This window comes from Callionymus lyra, chromosome 8 (genome assembly GCF_982586985.1).
Source record: "Callionymus lyra chromosome 8, fCalLyr1.hap1.1, whole genome shotgun sequence".
Taxonomy (NCBI): Eukaryota; Metazoa; Chordata; class Actinopteri; order Syngnathiformes; family Callionymidae; genus Callionymus; species Callionymus lyra.
The window spans coordinates 28,319,517-28,340,397 of record NC_141825.1 but is presented as its reverse complement, the minus strand read 5'-3'; the positions used below and the strand labels follow the sequence as shown (position 1 = coordinate 28,340,397).

Sequence of the window (20,881 nt, the reverse complement as noted above, 5' to 3'; positions counted from 1 at the left end):
ATCCTGATGGATTGTGGGTATTTAGCCAGAGCTGTGTAGAAGATGCAAACAACGATCATGTTTGTTATCAAATATTCTACAGGCGTGATCCTCTTGGCTGTCAATCAAGTTTGTTGAACAGTCAAACTGTTCTCTGGGAGGTCTCTGGCGTTCTTTCTCTCTTTCTTTTTCTCTCTCTCTCTCTTTCTCTCTCTCGCTTTCTCTTTCTTTCCCTCTCTCTCTCTTTGTCTTTCTTTCTCTCTCTCTCTCTCTCTCTCTCTATCTTTCTCTCTCTCTTTATTTCTCTTTCCCTCTCTCTCTTTCTCTCTCTCTCTCTCTCTCACGCCCCACGTTCAATTCCGAGCTCGATATTAAAGAACGAGGGATCGGTGGATCATCAATCCGTCTTTGTCTTCCACGCTGTCCCGGTTCAGACTCGTCTTCATTGTGACGTTGGGTCGGCGCCACTGGTCCCAGCATTCCTGGCTCGGCTGGATAATGACCATCAGCTGTTGGAAGTGGAAACTTTGCGAGAGACTCTTCTCTGGACCACACTTGCTGGATTAGCAGTTAAGACGCTCGTCACGCGATCCGTGTCCATCGTATCAGCGTTTTATCTCTTTTCCACTTCTGTGATCTTCACATGTTCTCTTCACGGAGCTCGTTCTTGAAGAGAAGCAGATCCAGACTCCTCCTTGTTTTGACATGTGGACTCCATTAAACGTCTGGATGTTCATCAGCGTCGATGTCAGGATCGACCTCAGCCGAGTCCCCAGGGTTCAAATGTTCAGATTCCAGGCTGGAATTTCTTTAAACCCTCTTTAAACCGAACATTATTGCTGTGACGAACATGAACCACGCCCTCCTCATCCTGCATGATCTTCTCTCGAGATCTTCTCTTGAGATCTGATCCTGTTGAAAACCTTTTGTTGAGACGATAATCGTCCAAAGAGGGACATGATATCCTTCTATACTGTCCTTCGTGATCCGTCTTCGGTTGATGATCAAGCTGCTGAGATAACTAACAAATTCACTTCATTTCTGACACTTAAATGCTTAGTTTTTAAAAAAAACCAAAATATTACAGCTCAATTATTGTATTAATTTGATCCTGCTGAGAACCCTGGTCCCGACACCTAAATCCTGCTTTACTTCACTATCCATCTCCTCAGGGAAGTGGAACCTCCTCGTCACAGATTGTTTTTAGACTTCATAGGTTAGGTAGAACTTTATTGATCCTCAGCAGGTCTCCTTCGGGAAATTGATTTTTTCCAATTAGACACAACAATACAGCAATTATTCATAAAAAATAAAATAAGAACAAGAAAAAAGAGAAATAAAGAGAAAGAACAAGATGATACAATCTAAATCTAAAGATAAAAACATAGATCAAAGAAAAATAACAAAGAAAAAGGATAAAAAGACTAACATAGAACAGAACATCAAGATACTTTTACTTCTGTCCCCAAACTCTAACAAACAATCTAAAAGCCAGAGGAATGAATGAGTCCTTGAGTCTATTTGTTTTGCACCTGGGAAGGATCATTCTCAGATGCAAAACTCAAGATCATCAAGAGCATGATCTCCAGGATTCTTTATGTGTTCACTTGACTCGTCTTTTTCTCTTCTGTGTTTACATCGAACCTGCAGTGGCAACAAAAGTGACCATCCCACTCCTGACGCTAATCTAATAATTCTGTCTTAAAGTTTACCCTATTGTAACAGTTGATTTAGTGTCTAAACAAGAACTACTGTCTCGCCTGCAGTTCATACTAAACTCTGAGCCGCTCTAGTAGAAGAACTCACATTTCTCCTTCAAACTCTTCACTGGCTGCTCTAGTAGAAGAACTCACATTTCTCCTTCAAACTCTTCACTGGCCGCTCTAGTAGAAGAACTCACATTTCTCCTTCAAACTCTTCACTGGCTGCTCTAGTAGAAGAACTCACATTTCTCCTTCAAACTCTTCACTGGCTGCTCTAGTAGAAGAACTCACATTTCTCCTTTAAACTCTTCACTGGCTGCTCTAGTAGAAGAACTCACATTTCTCCTTCAAACTCTTCACTGGCTGCTCTAGTAGAAGAACTCACATTTCTCCTTCAAACTCTTCACTGGCCGCTCTAGTAGAAGAACTCACATTTCTCCTTCAAACTCTTCACTGGCTGCTCTAGTAGAAGAACTCACATTTCTCCTTCAAACTCTTCACTGGCTGCTCTAGTAGAAGAACTCACATTTCTCCTTCAAACTCTTCACTGGCTGACAGTTTCTTTCATTTTAAAATTCTGGTTCTTACTTATTTTAACTGTGTATTGTTTTTGATTGTTAATGTTCTTTGTGACACTGGTCTAAAAACATCTTTACTGATAACCTTAGATAGATAGATGGATTGATGGATAAAACTTTATTGATCCCTCTACTTACTTACTTATTGGTTGTCAAAAAGGCCAAAATATTAAAAAAAAAATGTCTGAATACAAATTACAAGGCTTGCATCCAATACTTTTGAGAAAATTTGTATCAGAAAGCTTTTCAAATTTGCAACATTTAATCGATGGGTTCAGTACCCAAAAAGAAACAAAGATTTCAGGCAGAAACTTCAAGCTTATCTCACTCGTCATGCAGAGACACCTGTCACACATACTGTCGAAAACTAACCAAAATAAATCAGTCTGTAAAAATGGAAGCATGTTTTAAGTGTAAGTACTACTACATTTTAGAAACATTGCATATATTTTGCAACAAAAAAAAAACGACTTCAAATAAGAAAATATAAGGTTTTTGGACCAAGATTGTGAGTCTTGAGCCCTTGTGTTATCTCAGGGTCAAGATGACCAGAAAGCCTGAAAACAAATGTGTTTGAGGTATCCCTTGTGTTGTCCCTAGGTTAAGGTGAACCACCTTCCTGGCTTCCAGAAATACATATGCAGTGGTGAAGGTGTTCTCGGGCCTTCAGGTCACCTTGACCCTGAGATTAACATTCTTCATGGTGGAAAAACTCAAAGATGACGTTGAAGAATCAGTCGGAACTCGGTCCAGAGGTCATGTAGCAGCAGGTCACCATGTTTACCTTCTAGCATGACAACAAATCATCCTGATAATAACAACGTCCTGCTCATGTTACTTGTGTATTCAAAACATTGGTCAAATATTTAGCACTCGGGTCTGGGTCGGTACGATATAAACATCAGTGTCGGTTCAAGTGTGATCACGGAACAGGGTGTGACTCCCAAATGACAAACCGGATCAACCGTCCCACATAAATGCTCCTAAAGGAATGTTATAGATTCATCGGGGGGGACACCCGACACCAGACGGTGCTTTAAATGCTTGTGTGTGATCCAGCACTTGTTTGGTGATGAGCTGGATCTGAGACTGTGTTGTTGTGAAGGAGCTTCATCGCGTGTCTGAGGTCTTCATCCGCTCGTCTCAGGACGACCACAGAATCTAGAGGTTATTTCGGGCCGGACCTGACGATGCTCGTACCTCGTTACTTCTGGACGGAAGTAACAATCTGTCCAGCAACTCTGGCTGGAAAATAAAGAGTCGTATTTCAAGGGTTCTCCTGTTGTTGTTCAGGTTCCTTCCCCCTGTAGCAGATCCTGATGATCCTGGACACGAAGGTCGTTACATTATTGTTCATTTATCGCAACTGAAGAATCTGAGGTTCGTCCCGTGGACGAGCCGACAGGTTCTCAACAAGTGACAAACGGTGTCAGAAATAGGATGGTGTCTGCCAGTAGATTTCCAGAGTTCTTCACGTGCATCAGAATCTGACAGTTGACTCTCAATGTCTCGAAAACTGGTCACATGGTGTCGGGTCATGTGATCGACTGGTAGATGAAACAAATGGCGACACACTCAGGATTTGCTTTTCCAGTCGTGGACAAATGTCACGCAGCCGTTTCACGTTGCAAACACTCTGATCTTTTATATGGAGGTCAGAGTTAAGGACACGTACTTTCTGTTAGCGCCGACACGTTCCCTAGCCAGAGTGTAAAGTATCTGTCGACTGACTTCACTTAAACTGTAAAGTGAGATAACTTTTATTTTAAGACTCTGAGTCTAACTGGGACCAAAAATAATTGTCATTATGACCAATAATCTATTTTGTAAGTTGACGATGCATGAGACGGATGTTTGGTACATAATATCATGGAGACATATTTAAGATCCCATGTCATGGGGTTCATTAATGGGGAATTTTAGTTATTAGTCTATATATTTTATTTGTTGTGAGAAATTGTTACTATTAAAATAGTACATCATTTGTACAGTTTAATGTTAGTTAAAGTCCAACAGTTAATTGGGAATTTTAGTTAGAAAAAAAACAAGTGGATATCATGTAATCTATATATTTTATTTGTTTTGAGAAATTGTTATTAATAGTACACTTTTATAATGTAGTTTATTTTTAAAGGAGGTGAAAAAGGAAACGATTTCTTTCTGTCTTGTAGTTTTTTTAAGGATATTTTTTTATGTATTATATTATTTTTATTTGATTGCAACAAGTAATAAATTTCAGGTGAATAATAAGATAATAAGAGCACATTCTGTATACATCAGAATAAAGCGATGGTAAATGACGACGGGAAAAATAAGTTTTTTCGGCCCATCTTTGTGTCCAAGTCAGGAGCAGGACTTAAGTTGTGTCTCTTCGACACCCTGGTGGATACATGGCGACAAATAGTGCGTCCACTCTGTTGTTGTTTTGGTCCAAATGAATTCCCTGCATACCTGCCCGTCCTCTCAAGTCCTGCCAGAGATAAAAGTGTCAGCAGGCTCGTCCTTGAGGACTTGATACGAGAGGCTTGTTATTGAAGGCACGCGTCCGTAATGTGGCGTCGACGCAGCAACAGGATGTGAGTCAAGAAAGTTTCTCCCGTGACTCGCCATGGAGATCCATCGTATATTTAACTGGACTACGAGTCTGGAAAAGATGTGGCGCTTCTAAATCAGTCGGATGCGTGACATGACTGCGGCATTTTGAAAGTGAAGAGTGACGAGCAGAGACTCCGCTGGTGAACCTCTATATTTGTTCAGCTGAGAAGGTGAAACCTGCTGGAGGATCCACCCAGAGAAGGTGGTGGATGATCTCATGTGCATGAGCTCATGAGTGGGTGGACATCAGATTGTTCTCCGTCTGACAGGAAGCAGGAAGTGCTTTGGAGCCATATTTCAACCATATCCGTCACTTTGCTTCCTCTCTGAGGTTTTGGTTCGACCTCCTGTGATGATTGAAAGGAACCGAACCATGTTTTCTGCTTCCACCTGTTATCATCTGTCCATCAACGTCCAGGGTCTGCTGACCTTCTCTATTCAACAGTTGATGCTACAACGAGTCCTAATAGATGTTTCCTCTACTGAACTAAAACTAGTTATATTTCTACTATTCCCTACGTCTCTGGTAACATCACCATGATCACCTTTTTAATACTAATGCTACTGATTCTACTACATCTCATGGTATTATTACTCTTTCAAGAATAGCATTTCCTACTAACTTCCTATTCTATAACTATTACTTCTACTCAGAATGTGAATAATTAATATTGCTTCTTGTTTATCAGAAAATACTGCATCTGATGTTTTTTCTGTGTTTACTACTGTTGGTACTGGTATAATGAATGCTACTTGTTAGTATTGCTACTGCTACTACCTCTGCCTATTCTTTTTATCTTGCTAATGCTATTATTTGAACAGTTTCTGCCTTCAATGCCACTGCTTCTACTACTACTATTACCACTGCTACTTTTTATTCTTTTTATGTTGCTAATGCTATGTTTAGTACTTTCTTTTACTAATACCACTGATGCTGTTGCTATTGCTACTAATTCTGCAAATATCATGCTATGACAAGTGGTTTGTATTTGCAAGAATCTGGTGATATGATGAATATCACAATACAGGAGCAACAATACAGTATTTTGCGATACTGCAGGAACAAGGATATATTTGTAGTATTGTCCTTGATTTTGGTGTTTTATAATTGACATAACCTAATAATTTTGACAAAGTCAAAAACTTCTTTCATTAGTTTTGAAACAAAAATGTTCCAATCATCAGTTTTTAAAGCAGTTGGAGTCCACTGTATCCTCTCGTCCTCAGTCATCGCCAGGATCTTGCAAGATTCCATAGTTTCTCTAGATGCAGCATGACTGCGGCCATCTTGCGCCCAGAAGTTAGATCGCAATAACAAAACCTCTGCGTGTTTATTATAATGTATATATAAACACTTGATTGAAATACAAAACGTCAATAAGATGATGAAAAATATCATATTTTTGAAAACCAAAAAACGATTAAAAAAAATTAATTACTTATAAATGTATTGTAATAATTGTTTGTTTGTTTGATACAATGCTGTTAAATATCCATTCGGTGTTGTAAAAAAAACATTGTGATACAGCGTTGTGTAGATATTTTTTCAAATGCTAGCTATGGCTGTTGCACCTTCATGTGACCACTTTTGCAAATCTGGTCTTTCTACTTCTACCACCACCTCTACTTTTATCAGTATTAGTACTGCAATCATTTACTGATAATAGTATCCCTTTTTTTTTTTAATTCATTGATGTGGTAACAACTAATTCTGCTAACACTACCTGTGCATTGCTAACAATGCTAACATTCAACTCTGAAAGCTACTTTTGCTAATCTCCTGCTATAACAGTTTCACTCGTGATACTGATATTATTTCTACTTCTTCTTTGTATATAATGTCTTCTAGTCTGGCTTCATCTAGTACTATTACTTCTTCAACTTATAGTAATATTTACACAACTATATCTACTCAATCGAACTCTTTTTTAATATTTTCCTCGACTACATTGTCAACTGTAGCCAAAACAAACACCTGAGCTCAGTTCTCTCCACACCTGTGTGTCCGCAGCGGTCAGTTTGCTATCGTGAAGCGATGCACGGAGAAGATCTCAGGTCTGGATTACGCCGCCAAGTTCATCAAGAAGCGCCAGAGTCGAGCGAGTCGACGGGGCGTCAGGAGGGAGGAGATCGTGAGGGAGGTGGAGGTCCTGCAGCTGCTGCTTCACCCCAACGTGGTCGCTCTTCACGACGTGTACGAGAACCGCACCGACGTGGTGCTGATCCTGGAACTGTGAGTCACAACAGCTGTCCACGGAGGTCACACACACACACACACACACACACACACACACACGCACGCACACACACACACGCATAAATAAACATGTTTATTTCATTTAAAGACATAATAAAGTTGTGTTTAGCTTCTCATGCTAACATGTTCAACTGTCACACAACACAACAACAACACAACACACACACATTGATAAACATGTTTATTTCATTTAAATAAGTAATAAAGTTGTGTTTAGCTTCTCATGCTAACATGTCCAACTGTCACACAACACAACAACACAACACACACACATTGATAAACGTGTTTATTTCATTTGAATAAGTAATAAAGTTGTGTTTAGCTTCTCATGCTAACATGTTCAACTGTCACACAACAACACACACACACACACATTAATAAACATGTTTATTTAATCTAAATAAGTAATAAATTTGTGTGTTTAGCTTCTCATGCTAACATGTTCAACTGTCACACAACACAACAACAACACAAAACACACGCTTGAACACACACACACACATAAATAAACACGTTTATTTCATTTAAATAAGTAATAAAGTTGTGTTTAGCTTCTCATGCTAACATGTTCAACTGTCACACAACAACACAACAACACACACACGCACATTAATAAACATGTTTATTTCATTTAAATAAGTAATAAAGTTATGTGTTTAGCTTCTCATGCTAACATGTTCAACTGTCACACAACAACACAACAACACACACACACACATTAATAAACATGTTTATTTCATTTAAATAAGTAATAAAGTTGTGTTTAGCTTCTCATGCTAACATGTTCAACTGTCACACAACAACACAACAACACACACACACACACATTAATAAACATGTTTATTTCATTTAAAGACATAATAAAGTTGTGTGTTTAGCTTCTCATGCTAACATGTTCAACTGTCACACAACAACACAACAACACACACACACACATTAATAAACATGTTTATTTCATTTAAAGACGTAATAAAGTTGTGTGTTTAGCTTCTCATGCTAACATGCTCAACTGTCACACAACAACACACACACACACATTAATAAACGTGTTTATTTCATTTAAATAAGTAATAAAGTTATGTGTTTAGCTTCTCATGCTAACATGTTCAACTGTCACACAACACAACAACAACACAACACACACACACACATTGATAAACGTGTTTATTTTATTTAAATAAGTAATAAAGTTGTGTGTTTAGCTTCTCATGCTAACATGTTCAACTGTCACACAACAACACAACAACACACACACACACACACATTAATAAACATGTTTATTTAATTTAAATAAGTAATAAAGTTGTGTTTAGCTTCTCATGCTAACATGTTCAACTGTCACACAACAACACAACAACACACACACACACATTAATAAACATGTTTATTTAATTTAGATAAGTAATAAAGTTGTGTGTTAAGCTTCTCATGCTAACATGTTCAACTGTCACACAACAACACAACAACACACACACACACACATTAATAAACATGTTTATTTCATTTAAATAAGTAATAAAGTTGTGTGTTTAGCTTCTCATGCTAACATGTTCAACTGTCACACAACACAACAACACAACACACACGCTTGAACACACAAACACATAAATAAACATGTTTATTTCATTTAAATAAGTAATAAAGTTGTGTTTAGCTTCTCATGCTAACATGTTCAACTGTCACACAACAACACAACAACACACACACACACACATTAATAAACATGTTTATTTCATTTAAAGACGTAATAAAGTTGTGTTTAGCTTCTCATGCTAACATGTTCAACTGTCACACAACAACACAACAACACACACACACACACATTAATAGACATGTTTATTTAATTTAAATAAGTAATAAAGTTGTGTGTTTAGCTTCTCATGCTAACATGTTCAACTGTCACACAACACAACAACAACACAACACACACGCTTGAACACACACACACACATAAATAAACATGTTTATTTCATTTAAATAAGTAATAAAGTTGTGTTTAGCTTCTCATGCTAACATGTTCAACTGTCACACAACAACACAACAACACACACACACACACATTAATAAACATGTTTATTTCATTTAAAGACGTAATAAAGTTGTGTGTTTAGCTTCTCATGCTAACATGTTCAACTGTCACACAACAACACAACAACACACACACACACATTAATAAACATGTTTATTTCATTTAAAGACGTAATAAAGTTGTGTGTTTAGCTTCTCATGCTAACATGTTCAACTGTCACACAACAACACAACAACACAATAACACACACACACATATTAATAAACATGTTTATTTCATTTAAATAAGTAATAAAGTTATGTGTTTAGCTTCTCATGCTAACATGTTCAACTGTCACACAACACAACAACAACACAACACACATACTTGAACACACACACCCACACACACACACACACAGGTTCTTTCTGTTCACGACGGCTATTTTCAGGACCACAGAGGCTCCAATTATGACCAATTAAGAGTCGATAATAACAAAGCGGCGAAGGCCTCGCCTGTCGTCTGCACCACTGACCCCGGTTTCCCTAAATGTCAAAGAACATTGTGCTAATGAGCTGGTGACTGAAGACCCTTTTCAGAGCAGACACTGTGATGCGTTCAGGGTCTCCGGAGGAGAGCTGTTCGACTTCCTGGCCCAGAAGGAGTCGCTGAGCGAGGAGGAGGCCACGCAGTTCATCAAGCAGATCCTGGACGGAGTGGAGTATCTGCACCAGAAGAACATCGCACACTTCGACCTGAAGGTACGCGTCTGAGGCCCAACATCTGAGCAGGACTGAATGTACGAGAACGAAGGTCTATATTTAGAGATGTGTCTCGGTGAGTCACTCGTCCTCCCTCTCTTCACACTCGCTCTCACACCAACAGGTTATCTCACCACTTTGTGAGGACTCGCTCGCCCACGCCGCGCTCTGGGTTTAGCCTCCTGTGAAGCGATAACAAGAGGTCCCAGTGACAACCTTCACCAGAGACATACAGTATCATTCTGTGAATAACATCTGCTCACGGACAGATGTGAGATCCTGTTATTTTCACTGAACAACAAATACTTTGTAATGAAGCCATTAGCTCAGATAGAAAAGCATATGTTGCATTCTTCCACAACTCTATCACTTTATAACTTAAGAATGAATAAACAAGTTCAATCAAGAATGTTGCCTTTACCTCATTAAAACAGGAAGAAGTCACTTAATATTTATTCTTAACTTTTGTGTTTTTGGTTTCGTCTGACAATTTTCTGTTTTCTGCTGGTTCTGAAGTGAATGACAAAACTTCTCTGGATCCACGTGAAACTAAAAGGCACCACTTTGCTCCGTCATTTCAGTACATTTGCACAAATATTACTTTAAAAGGCTGTGACTTTGGCGTTCAAGTGCAGCAGCATCGTTTCATAAAAATCGGTTGTTACATGTAACGCTAGCAAAGCTGTAGAGTGTGTCACGGGTCGTCTATTTTCCGCTTCAAGTCAAACAAAATACAAGCTTTCAATTACGATCGATCGGACACACTTTCTCCAGGCGACTGTACAGGTCAATAGTCTCTGGAGAAAAGGTCCCGATCTGTAGAAACATCGCTATATTTAAGGCAAATTTCCCGTCCAGGGGGTCGTCTCTTTCAGGCCAAATGGTTCTTTTAAGTTCCCTGTGTCCCGATCCCCCGCAGAGAGACATCCTGATTCGTCTTCTTGTAATCTAATCATTCAAATGTTCTCGGGCGGGGGTTATCTTCTCTTCCGTATTTTAGCCCCCCTTTCCCGGGTGTGTCTTGCTTCGTTCTTTGATCTACGATTTAAGGTGTGATTTGCAGATAAACAGATGTTTTAAATAACTGGTGTCGTATCTAATCCTGATCCAAGCTTGCCTCGAACCAGTGAATCAGTCTGAGTGGATGTTGATGTGAATGTGTAGTCAAACGTTTAAGCTCTTAGATCAAGAGAGTAATTTATACTTTATATTTGGATTATCTTTTAGCATTCATTTAAGTATGGCGTATACGTATATAATTATTTTAATCCAACAGGACAAATGTGAGTCTTGCCCATAAAGTTACAGTCTTTGGTAAAAACAGAAGTTTGTGGCGATTAGTAAGCTAGCTAACGTACGGTTAGTAAGCTAGCTAACGTACGGTTAGTAAGCTAGCTAACGTACGGTTAGTAAACTAGCTAACATACAGTTAGTATGCTAGCTAACATACGGTTAGTAAGCTAGCTAACATATGGTTAGTAAGCTAGCTAACATACGGTTAGTAAACTAGCTAACATACGGTTAGTAAACTAGCTAACATACGGTTAGTAAGCTAGCTAACATACGGTTAGTAAACTAGCTAACATACGGTTAGTAAACTAGCCAACATACGGTTAGTAAGCTAGCTAACATACGGTTAGTAAACTAGCCAACATACGGTTAGTAAGCTAGCTAACATACGGTTAGTTAGCTAGCTAACATACAGTTAGTAAGCTAGCTAACATAAGGTTAGTAAGCTAGCTAACATAAGGTTAGTAAGCTAGCTAACATAAGGTTAGTAAGCTAGCTAACATAAGGTTAGTAAGCTAGCTAACATAAGGTTAGTAAGCTAGCTAACATACAGTTAGTAAGCTAGCTAACATAAGGTTAGTAAGCTAGCTAACATAAGGTTAGTAAGCTAGCTAACAGCCACGACTCATGGATTGTCATCTCCTGCCTCTTGTCTTCCAGTTTTTGGTAAAAACAGAAGTTTGTGGCGATTAGTAAGCTAGCTAACGTACGGTTAGTAAGCTAGCTAACGTACGGTTAGTAAGCTAGCTAACGTACGGTTAGTAAACTAGCTAACATACAGTTAGTATGCTAGCTAACATACGGTTAGTAAGCTAGCTAACATATGGTTAGTAAGCTAGCTAACATACGGTTAGTAAACTAGCTAACATACGGTTAGTAAACTAGCTAACATACGGTTAGTAAGCTAGCTAACATACGGTTAGTAATCTAGCTAACATACGGTTAGTAAACTAGCCAACATACGGTTAGTAAGCTAGCTAACATACGGTTAGTAAACTAGCCAACATACGGTTAGTAAGCTAGCTAACATACGGTTAGTTAGCTAGCTAACATACAGTTAGTAAGCTAGCTAACATAAGGTTAGTAAGCTAGCTAACATAAGGTTAGTAAGCTAGCTAACATAAGGTTAGTAAGCTAGCTAACATAAGGTTAGTAAGCTAGCTAACATAAGGTTAGTAAGCTAGCTAACATACAGTTAGTAAGCTAGCTAACATAAGGTTAGTAAGCTAGCTAACATAAGGTTAGTAAGCTAGCTAACAGCCACGACTCATGGATTGTCATCTCCTGCCTCTTGTCTTCCAGCCTGAGAACATCATGCTTCTGGACAGGAACGCTTCACTGCCTCGCATCAAGATCATCGACTTCGGACTTTCACACAAAATAGAGGACGGAGCCGAGTTTAAAAACATCTTTGGAACGCCGGAGTTTGTCGGTGAGTCACTCGTGGCTAATGCGCGGCACGTTCTCTGAAGAGGTTGATGATGCGCTCGCGTCTATTTCCAGCTCCAGAGATAGTGAACTATGAGCAGCTGGGACTGGAGGCCGACATGTGGTGAGAGATTTGAATGATCTTCATTCACTTTGAAGAATATATTCAGCATTAACCTGGTGATGTTGTTCGCAGGAGCATCGGAGTCATCACGTATATTCTGTGAGTCCGTGACTAGATACGAGTCGGTCAGCACCGGCCACTCATGATGTGGTTTCAGTCTCAGTGGTGCGTCGCCTTTCCTTGGAGACTCCAAGCAGGAGACGCTGGGAAACATCTCCGCCATGAACTACGACTTTGACGAGGAGTTCTTCAGCAACACCAGCGAGTTAGCGAAGAGCTTCATCAGGCAGCTCCTGGAGAAGAACACCAGGTGATGATGCTGATGTTTTGTGCTTTATCTTCTCCGTCTCTTTCATTTCTTCACTTCTTTCTCTCGTTCCCTACACAACAATCATAGCCCACGATGGTCGTGACCCCTTCGTAAATATACCTGACCTCATATATTTACCAGAGCAGAGATTCATATAACGTTCAACGTTCCGACAAGCTGTGTGTACCCCTCACAAGACCTGTGTACCCCTCACAAGACCAGGGACCCCTCACAAGATCTGTGTACCCCTTACCTCCCACAAGACCTGTGTACCCCTTACAAGACCGGGGACCCTTCACAAGATCTGTGAACCCCTCACAAGACCCGTGTACCCCTCACCCCTCACAAGACCTGTGTACCCCTCACAAGACCAGGGACCCCTTACAAGATCCCTGTACCCCTTACCCCTCACAAGACCTGTTTACCCCTAACAAGACCGGGGACCCTTCACAAGAACTGTGTACCCCTCACAAGACCAGGGACCCCTCACAAGATCCCTGTACCCCTTACCCCTCACAAGACCTGTGTACCCCTCACAAGACCAGGGACCCCTCACAAGACCTGTGTACCCCTCACCCCTCACAAGACCTGTGTACCCCTCACAAGACCAGGAACTCCTCACAAGACCTGTGTACCCCTAACAAGACCTGTGTACCCCTCACAAGACCAGGGACCCCTCACAAGACCTGTGTACCCCTCACCCCTCACAAGACCTGTGTACCCCTCACAAGACCAGGAACTCCTCACAAGACCTGTGTACCCCTAACAAGACCTGTGTACCCCTCACAAGACCAGGAACTCCTCACAAGACCTGTGTACCCCTAACAAGACCTGTGTACCGCTCACAAGACCAGGAACCCCTCACAAGACCCGTGTACCCCTCACCCCTCACAAGACCTGTGTACCGCTCACAAGACCAGGAACCCCTCACAAGACCAGTGTACCCCTCACCCCTCACAAGACCTGTGTATCCCTCACTCTTTCTTCTGTATTTATTCACAGCGGCCTCTGAGGTCCTGGGTCTATTTCCAGAGATCTTACTGTTCATACTTACACACTTACTCACGATTGGACTCGGCCCAGAACCACGACAGTCGTCCGTCTGCTGCGACAGCTTTACACGAGTATCTTTGCAACAGTGTCTCATAGGGGAAGGTCTTATTTTGGTACCAGGCAGGAAGGAATTCATATTCAGGACATCGAATGAGATTATATTCAACAAAGCTGACACTAGACTGCGATGCCACATTTACAGTAACTTTGGATAATAGGCTCGATCTCCAGGACATAATAACAGCTCTTAGTTATTATTCCTAAAGTGACTTGTTCTAAGAGCATTGACATTATATTTGATGACCTTTTTGCCTTGTTTGTTTACTCTTTGTCCTTTTTTCCAATTGTCTTCACTGACTTGTCTGTAGGTCATTGTTGTTGAACCTATAGCACAGATGGAGATCAACAAAATTCAAGGATTCAGGAAACATTCATTCATTAATTTTCTACCGCTTTATCCCGTGGTCGCGGGGAGACGGGAGTCTATCCCAGTTTCATAGGGTGAGAGGCAGGGGACACCCTGGACCGTCCAGTCTGTTGCAGGGCAGACAAAGACAGACATGCAAAAATGTAGTGCACAATGAGAACTACACTACTTGGTTGTAAACGATTTGGGAAACACATCCAAGACCACAAACCCATGTTCTCGAGACCAAACAACGGTCTGAAGGACTCCAAACATATTCAAGTCATCATCAGTTGTAACCACTGACTAAATCTGACACGGAGTGTAGTACGTGACCAGTATTCCCAACACTATTTCTGAGCGATTCATGCCAGAAAGTATTTCTACAGCGTCTGGAAACTTTGATCGTTTGCTATGTTCAAGACACACAACCTCATCCTTGATCTTCGTTTGATTCAAATCTCAAATGTTTTTACATTTCTCGTTCTCTAGGAAGCGCCTGACCATTCAAGACGCCCTCAACCATCCCTGGATAAAGGTACTGACTTGAGTCATTTGTGTATGTGTTGATGGTTTGAGAGCATGCAGCCTCAGTAGGGATACAGTAGAGATTTCAGGATGGACGTTGACTCACGAGACGACCCACTCAAGAGGCTCGTGTCGGTCATCCAAAGAAAGCTTCTTCTGAATGATGCATGTGTTTTTGTGTCGAGTCCTCATCCTGTTTTGATGCAGCATGAACCAGGAAACATAACCCACGCAGCAGGAATGTCCATTGTTGCTGTGGCGCGTTCACCTGCCTTGGCTTCATAGGGTCACTCACTAACCCTGCAGTCATTGCCCGGACGCGTCACCCCCTCACGTGTGTTTTCAAGATTCCAACAACAGAAAGCTCACTCAGTGTCCTCCCCCCATCCTTCTGTCTCAAGTCCCGCACCTACGCCGACGACCAGGCGTCCGCGGAGACGAGCGGCGAGCAGCTGAAGACCAAGCGTCTCAAGGAGTACACTATTCAGTCTCACTCCAGCATGACCCCCAACAATACCTACGTCAACTTCGAGCGCTTCGCACGCGTGGTGGAGGACATCGGCGCGATGGAGTCGGGGCTGTCGGTGGTGGCCGAGGCCCACCACGTCCTGCAGGGGGACATCGAGGCCCTGATCTCCGTCTACAACGAGAAGGAGTCCTGGTACAAGGAGGAGAGCGAGAGCGCCAGGAAGCAGCTGTCACAGGTTCACTACGAGTTCCGCAAAGTGGAGTCGTCCAGGAAGCTGCTGCAGGAAGACATGAGGAGTGTGGACGTCTGTCTGCAGAGCATCAGCAGCAAGTACCAGACCAGGCAGGTCCAGCTGGACGGGCTGAGGCGGGAGCTGAACTCTGAGCTGCAGTGGCTGCAGGAAGTGATGAGCTCGTTTAATCCTGGAGGAGCCGGCGCTCTCGGCAATGGTCTGACCTCGGGAGTGAAGCAGGCGCTGAAGGAGCTGCTGCAACAGACCTGCAGAGAGACCACACCCCTCACAGAGTCTGGATAGACCAGGACCACCTGCAGAGAGACCACACCCCTCACAGAGTCTGGATAGACCAGGACCACCTGCAGAGAGACCACACCCCTCACAGAGTCTGGATAGACCAGGACCACCTGCAGAGAGACCACACCCCTCACCGAGTCTGGATAGACCAGGACCACCTGCAGAGAGACCACACCCCTCACCGAGTCTGGATAGACCAGGACCACCTGCAGAGAGACCACACCCCTCACAGAGTCTGGATAGACCAGGACCACCTGCAGAGAGACCACACCCCTCACAGAGTCTGGATAGACCAGGACCACCTGCAGAGAGACCACACCCCTTACAGAGTCTGGATAGACCAGGACCACCTGCAGAGAGACCACACCCCTCACAGAGTCTGGATAGACCAGGACCACCTGCAGACTAGAAATTCTTCTTCCTGACACTTTAAGCTATTCATTTCCTGTAGATTCAAAATCATTACTTCCTGTTCCCAGTGTTACATTGAAGCACTAGTTAGAGACCAAATCACTCACCGTAGGAATCTGTCATGTTAAAGCAACAATAAGAAAATGAAACATCTTTGTTTTGGCTCCCCCTGCTGGAGTGGTACAACAAGAGGAAACCCCTGCTTAAGTCCACACATATATTTGTTTCTAAAACAAGTTTTTTCCATTTTCTATTCTATTAAGTTACTTTAAAAAAAAAAGTATCTCAATTTTTTTAGCAACTATGGAAATGAATGCAAGCGCTGTCTCTGACCCACTGCCGCAAACATGATGTGTGTTTATATACAAGTCTCATATTATTATCTATTTATCATTGTACATGTGATTCAACTAAAATATTCAAGACTTGCTGGACACCTTGTATATATTAAGTGTAGTAATATATTTAATTTAGTGGTGTCTGTCTATCATGTCGTTTGTTGTTTACACAACAAAACATTATTTTCATTCAAGGTTTTACTGACGTAACCTTGAAACTTTAATGCTAAATTAAACTAAAGCTAAATGTTGCAATTTAACTGCATTAATGGGGAAAAAAAAGTTGTTTTCTGTGTAAACCAGCGAAACAAAAAGAGGCAACAAAAAAAGTTCAACTTTATGTTTAGGTTCATGACCTCTAGGTCCCTTATTTCTGTCAAAAAGTCTGACTTAGCAACTTGTGCTAAACCAGGCCAGAGTGTGTATGTTTAATGTCGTGCTGCTAGTTAAACTAACTAGTGTGTGTAACTGCTGCTAAAAGAAGTTATGAATTAATATTTTTTAAATAACATATATTCTTAGCACTTCAAACCTTAATTCAACTAGTTGTTGCACAGTTTGTTATTAAAAAATGAAGAATGTATTTTCTGTTTTTGTTAGTTTTTAACGACTGGAGTGAGTTTGTGATTTATTTATTTTGTCATTCCACTTTATTTTATTTTTTTAGTTGGGGATCATTTGTCAACAAGAGTTTTTTATTGATCGATTGTGTTTTTATTTTTCTTTGATGTCAACTTTCTCTCCAGATTCTTGATTGAAATGAAACTGTTGAATGTTTTGAACACAAAATAAATGAAGATCATAAATAAGCAGGACTTTTGTTACATCTTCACCGACTGGTTCCTGATCTTCATCCATGTTTGACCTGCTCTGGTCTGATCTCCTCAGCCGTCCAACCCTCGCCAGGCGCTGGTCAAGAGGCTCTCCGTGGTCAACCTGGAGAACTTCCGGAGACAATATGCTCGCCGCCGGTGGAAGGTAAAGTTGTACCTTACCTTACCTTACCTTACCTTACCTTACCTTACCTTACCTTAACGTCGAGCATCATCTCAATGAGGAACATCTCTGACCCTGGTGTTCTTCAGCTCTCCTTCAGGATCGTGTCTCTCTGCAACCACCTGACCCGGATCATGAAGAAGGGCCACAAGGTGCCCGAGACGAACGGGGTAAGATCTCAACCTTTTGTGTAGATGTTGTGTTGTTTCTTGTTTCATCCGACAATCGATCCTGAAGTAACGTTTGAAAAATGTGTCTCAGGTCTGCGAGTAAAAATGTGTTAAAACTAAAGACTAATGATTGAAACACGGTACGTTTCAGAGGCTTTTCATCATGTGTGTCATTGTGTAGTTTAGTCGCACAATTGCTAACACACTTTGACACAAGAACCTGTTGCTTTTCAAAACGTTATCAACGCAGCAACACAATTAAATAGAAGCTTTAATAAAAGCAAGTACAACTATTTAGATTGTATTTTAAATGACTTATTTTCCTTTACATTCAAAAAAAACTTGTATATTTTGTTCGTTAACTCTTATAGTTCACAACTAAAAGTCTTTGTCTTCATGTGTGAGTTAGTGTGTGTGTGTAAAGTCTCACAGCGCCCTCTAGCGGTGACTCATCACGTGTCCCTTTGTCTCTATTCACCTCCACTGGAGCCAAACCTGAGTGTGTACTTCCTCTCTGACACTCTGATTTCCTCCCACAAACCTTGCACAGATATTGATTCATTGACTCTAGACTGTGGCTCGACCGCTGTCTCCAGTTTGTCGTCCGAGTGTCCCCTGCCTCTCGCCCCGGGTTGCTTGGACAGACAGCAGTTTCGAGAATAATAATAATAAATAAATAGAAGATAAATAATATATTCATTTAGTCTTGTTTTTTATTGTTGCTTTCAGCAAGAAAAGCATTTTTAAGATGAAAAAACAACTTCTTTAATCACTAACAACAATAAATTCTGGAAAATTAAAGTATATTTTTTATCCATGTAGTACTTTGTGTCTTCAGTTGAATAAACTGATAATAATCCAGAGGCTTCAGTGGTTTACGACTAGATTGATGTGACTCTCGATGCTGGTCTTCATGAGGGTCTTCATGAGGGTCTTCATGAGGGTCTTCACTAGGGTCTTCATGAGGGTCTTCATGAGGGTCTTCACTAGGATCTTCATGAGGCTCTTCATTGAGGCTCTTCATGAGGGTCTTCATGAGGGTCTTCATGAGGGTCTTCATGAGGGTCTTCATGAGGGTCTTCACTAGGGTCTTCATGAGGGTCTTCATGAGGGTCTTCATGAGGGTCTTCACGAGAGTCTTCACTAGGGTCTTCATGAGGGTCTTCACGAGGGTCTTCACAAGGGTCTTCATGAGGGTCTTCACGAGGGTCTTCATGAGGGTCTTCACAAGGGTCTTCATGAGGGTCTTCATGAGGGTCTTCACGAGGGTCTTCATTGAGGGTCTTCATGAGGGTCTTCACGAGGGTCTTCACTAGGGTCTTCATGAGGGTCTTCATGAGGGTCTTCACGAGGGTCTTCACGAGGGTCTTCACTAGGGTCTTCATTGAGGGTCTTCATGAGGGTCTTCACTAGGGTCTTCATTGAGGGTCTTCATGAGGGTCTTCACGAGGGTCTTCACTAGGGTCTTCACTAGGGTCTTCATGAGGGTCTTCACGAGGGTCTTCACTAGGGTCTTCATGAGGGTGTTCATTGAGGGTCTTCATGAGGGTCTTCATGAGGGTCTTCATCATGAGGGCCTTCATGAGGGTCTTCACGAGGGTCTTCATTGAGGGTCTTCATGAGTGTCTTCACGAGGGTCTTTATTGAGGGCCTTCACGAGGGTCTTCACTAGGGTCTTCATGAGGGTCTTCATTGAGGGTCTTCACGAGGGTCTTCACTAGGGTCTTCATGAGGGTCTTCATGATGAGGGTCTTCATGAGGGTCTTCACTAGGGTCTTCATGAGGGTCTTCATGAGGGTCTTCATGATGAGGGTCTTCAGGAGGGTCTTCATGATGAGGGTCTTCATGAGGGTCTTCATGAGGGTCTTCATGAGGGTCTTCATCATGAGGGTCTTCATGAGGGTCTTCATGATGAGGGTCTTCATGAGGGTCTTCATGAGGGTCTTCACGAGGGTCTTCATGAGGGTCTTCATGAGGGTCTTCATTGAGGGTCTTCATGAGGGTCTTCATTGAGGGTCTTCATGAGGGTCTTCATGAGGGTCTTCACGAGGGTCTTCATGAGGGTCTTCACGAGGGTCTTCATTGAGGGTCTTCATGAGGGTCTTCACGAGGGTCTTCATTGAGGGTCTTCATGAGGGTCTTCATGAGGGTCTTCATTGAGGGTCTTCATGAGGGTCTTCATTGAGGGTCTTCATGAGGGTCTTCACGAGGGTCTTCACGAGGGTCTTCATGAGGGTCTTCATGAGGGTCTTCATCATGAGGGTCTTCATGAGGGTCTTCACGAGGTTCTTCATGAGGGTCTTCACGAGGGTCTTCACGAGGTTCTTCATGAGGGTCTTCATGAGGGTCTTCACGAGGGTCTTCACGAGGGTCTTCACGAGGGTCTTCATGAGGGTCTTCACGAGGGTCTTCACGAGGGTCTTCATGAGGGCCTCAGATACGACATGGTCATGTTGTCTCAGCTGCTTCTCTTGTCCTGCAGAGAGACTGCGAGAGCGACCATGAGGACGACGTCTTGAAGAAGCGTCCGAGGAGCAGGAAGAGAAGCAGCACTTCCTGAGAGCGACGGCCAAACGGAGACTTTACACAAACGCAGCTGCTGAAGCTGTCGATCAGGATCACGGCGAACAGAACTGTTTGTCAAAGTTTGTCGACACGAACCACGACTGTCGACACGAACCGTGTGAGGCTCGGAGGAGACACTTCCTCTGCTCTGAACTTCTGCAGAAGTCCAGAGTCACTTCATCACTCGTGTCCTTCTGTGGCGGCAACAGCTGTTTGTAAATAGAACGAGTGTAAATAATGTTTGTTTGTTTGTTTGTTTGTTTGTACATCGAATCTTAAAGGTCTTATGTCGACACTTCTGTGGAAGTTTAACTTCAACAGTCGAACAGAATCGAATTCTGAGAGAAACATTTATTTTTGTTCTAAACTTGAACATATTT

At 41.9% G+C, this 20,881-nt stretch overlaps 1 protein-coding gene across 3 annotated transcripts in view; it reads left to right on the top strand.

Moving 5' to 3' along the window:
* dapk2b (death-associated protein kinase 2b) overlaps positions 1-20,881 on the top strand; it is a 29,137-nt gene that overhangs the window by 8,197 nt on the left and 59 nt on the right. For 2 of the 3 annotated variants that reach the window (XM_087797062.1, XM_087797061.1), the window contains exons 3-10: positions 6,867-7,088; positions 9,743-9,881; positions 12,474-12,603; positions 12,675-12,723; positions 12,796-12,822; positions 12,881-13,033; positions 14,985-15,030; positions 15,422-17,651. In XM_087797062.1, coding sequence (XP_087653188.1) covers positions 6,867-7,088; positions 9,743-9,881; positions 12,474-12,603; positions 12,675-12,723; positions 12,796-12,822; positions 12,881-13,033; positions 14,985-15,030; positions 15,422-16,024 — 1,369 coding nt within the window. In that variant the 3' untranslated portion in view covers positions 16,025-17,651. The other variant, XM_087797063.1, reaches the window with a different exon arrangement.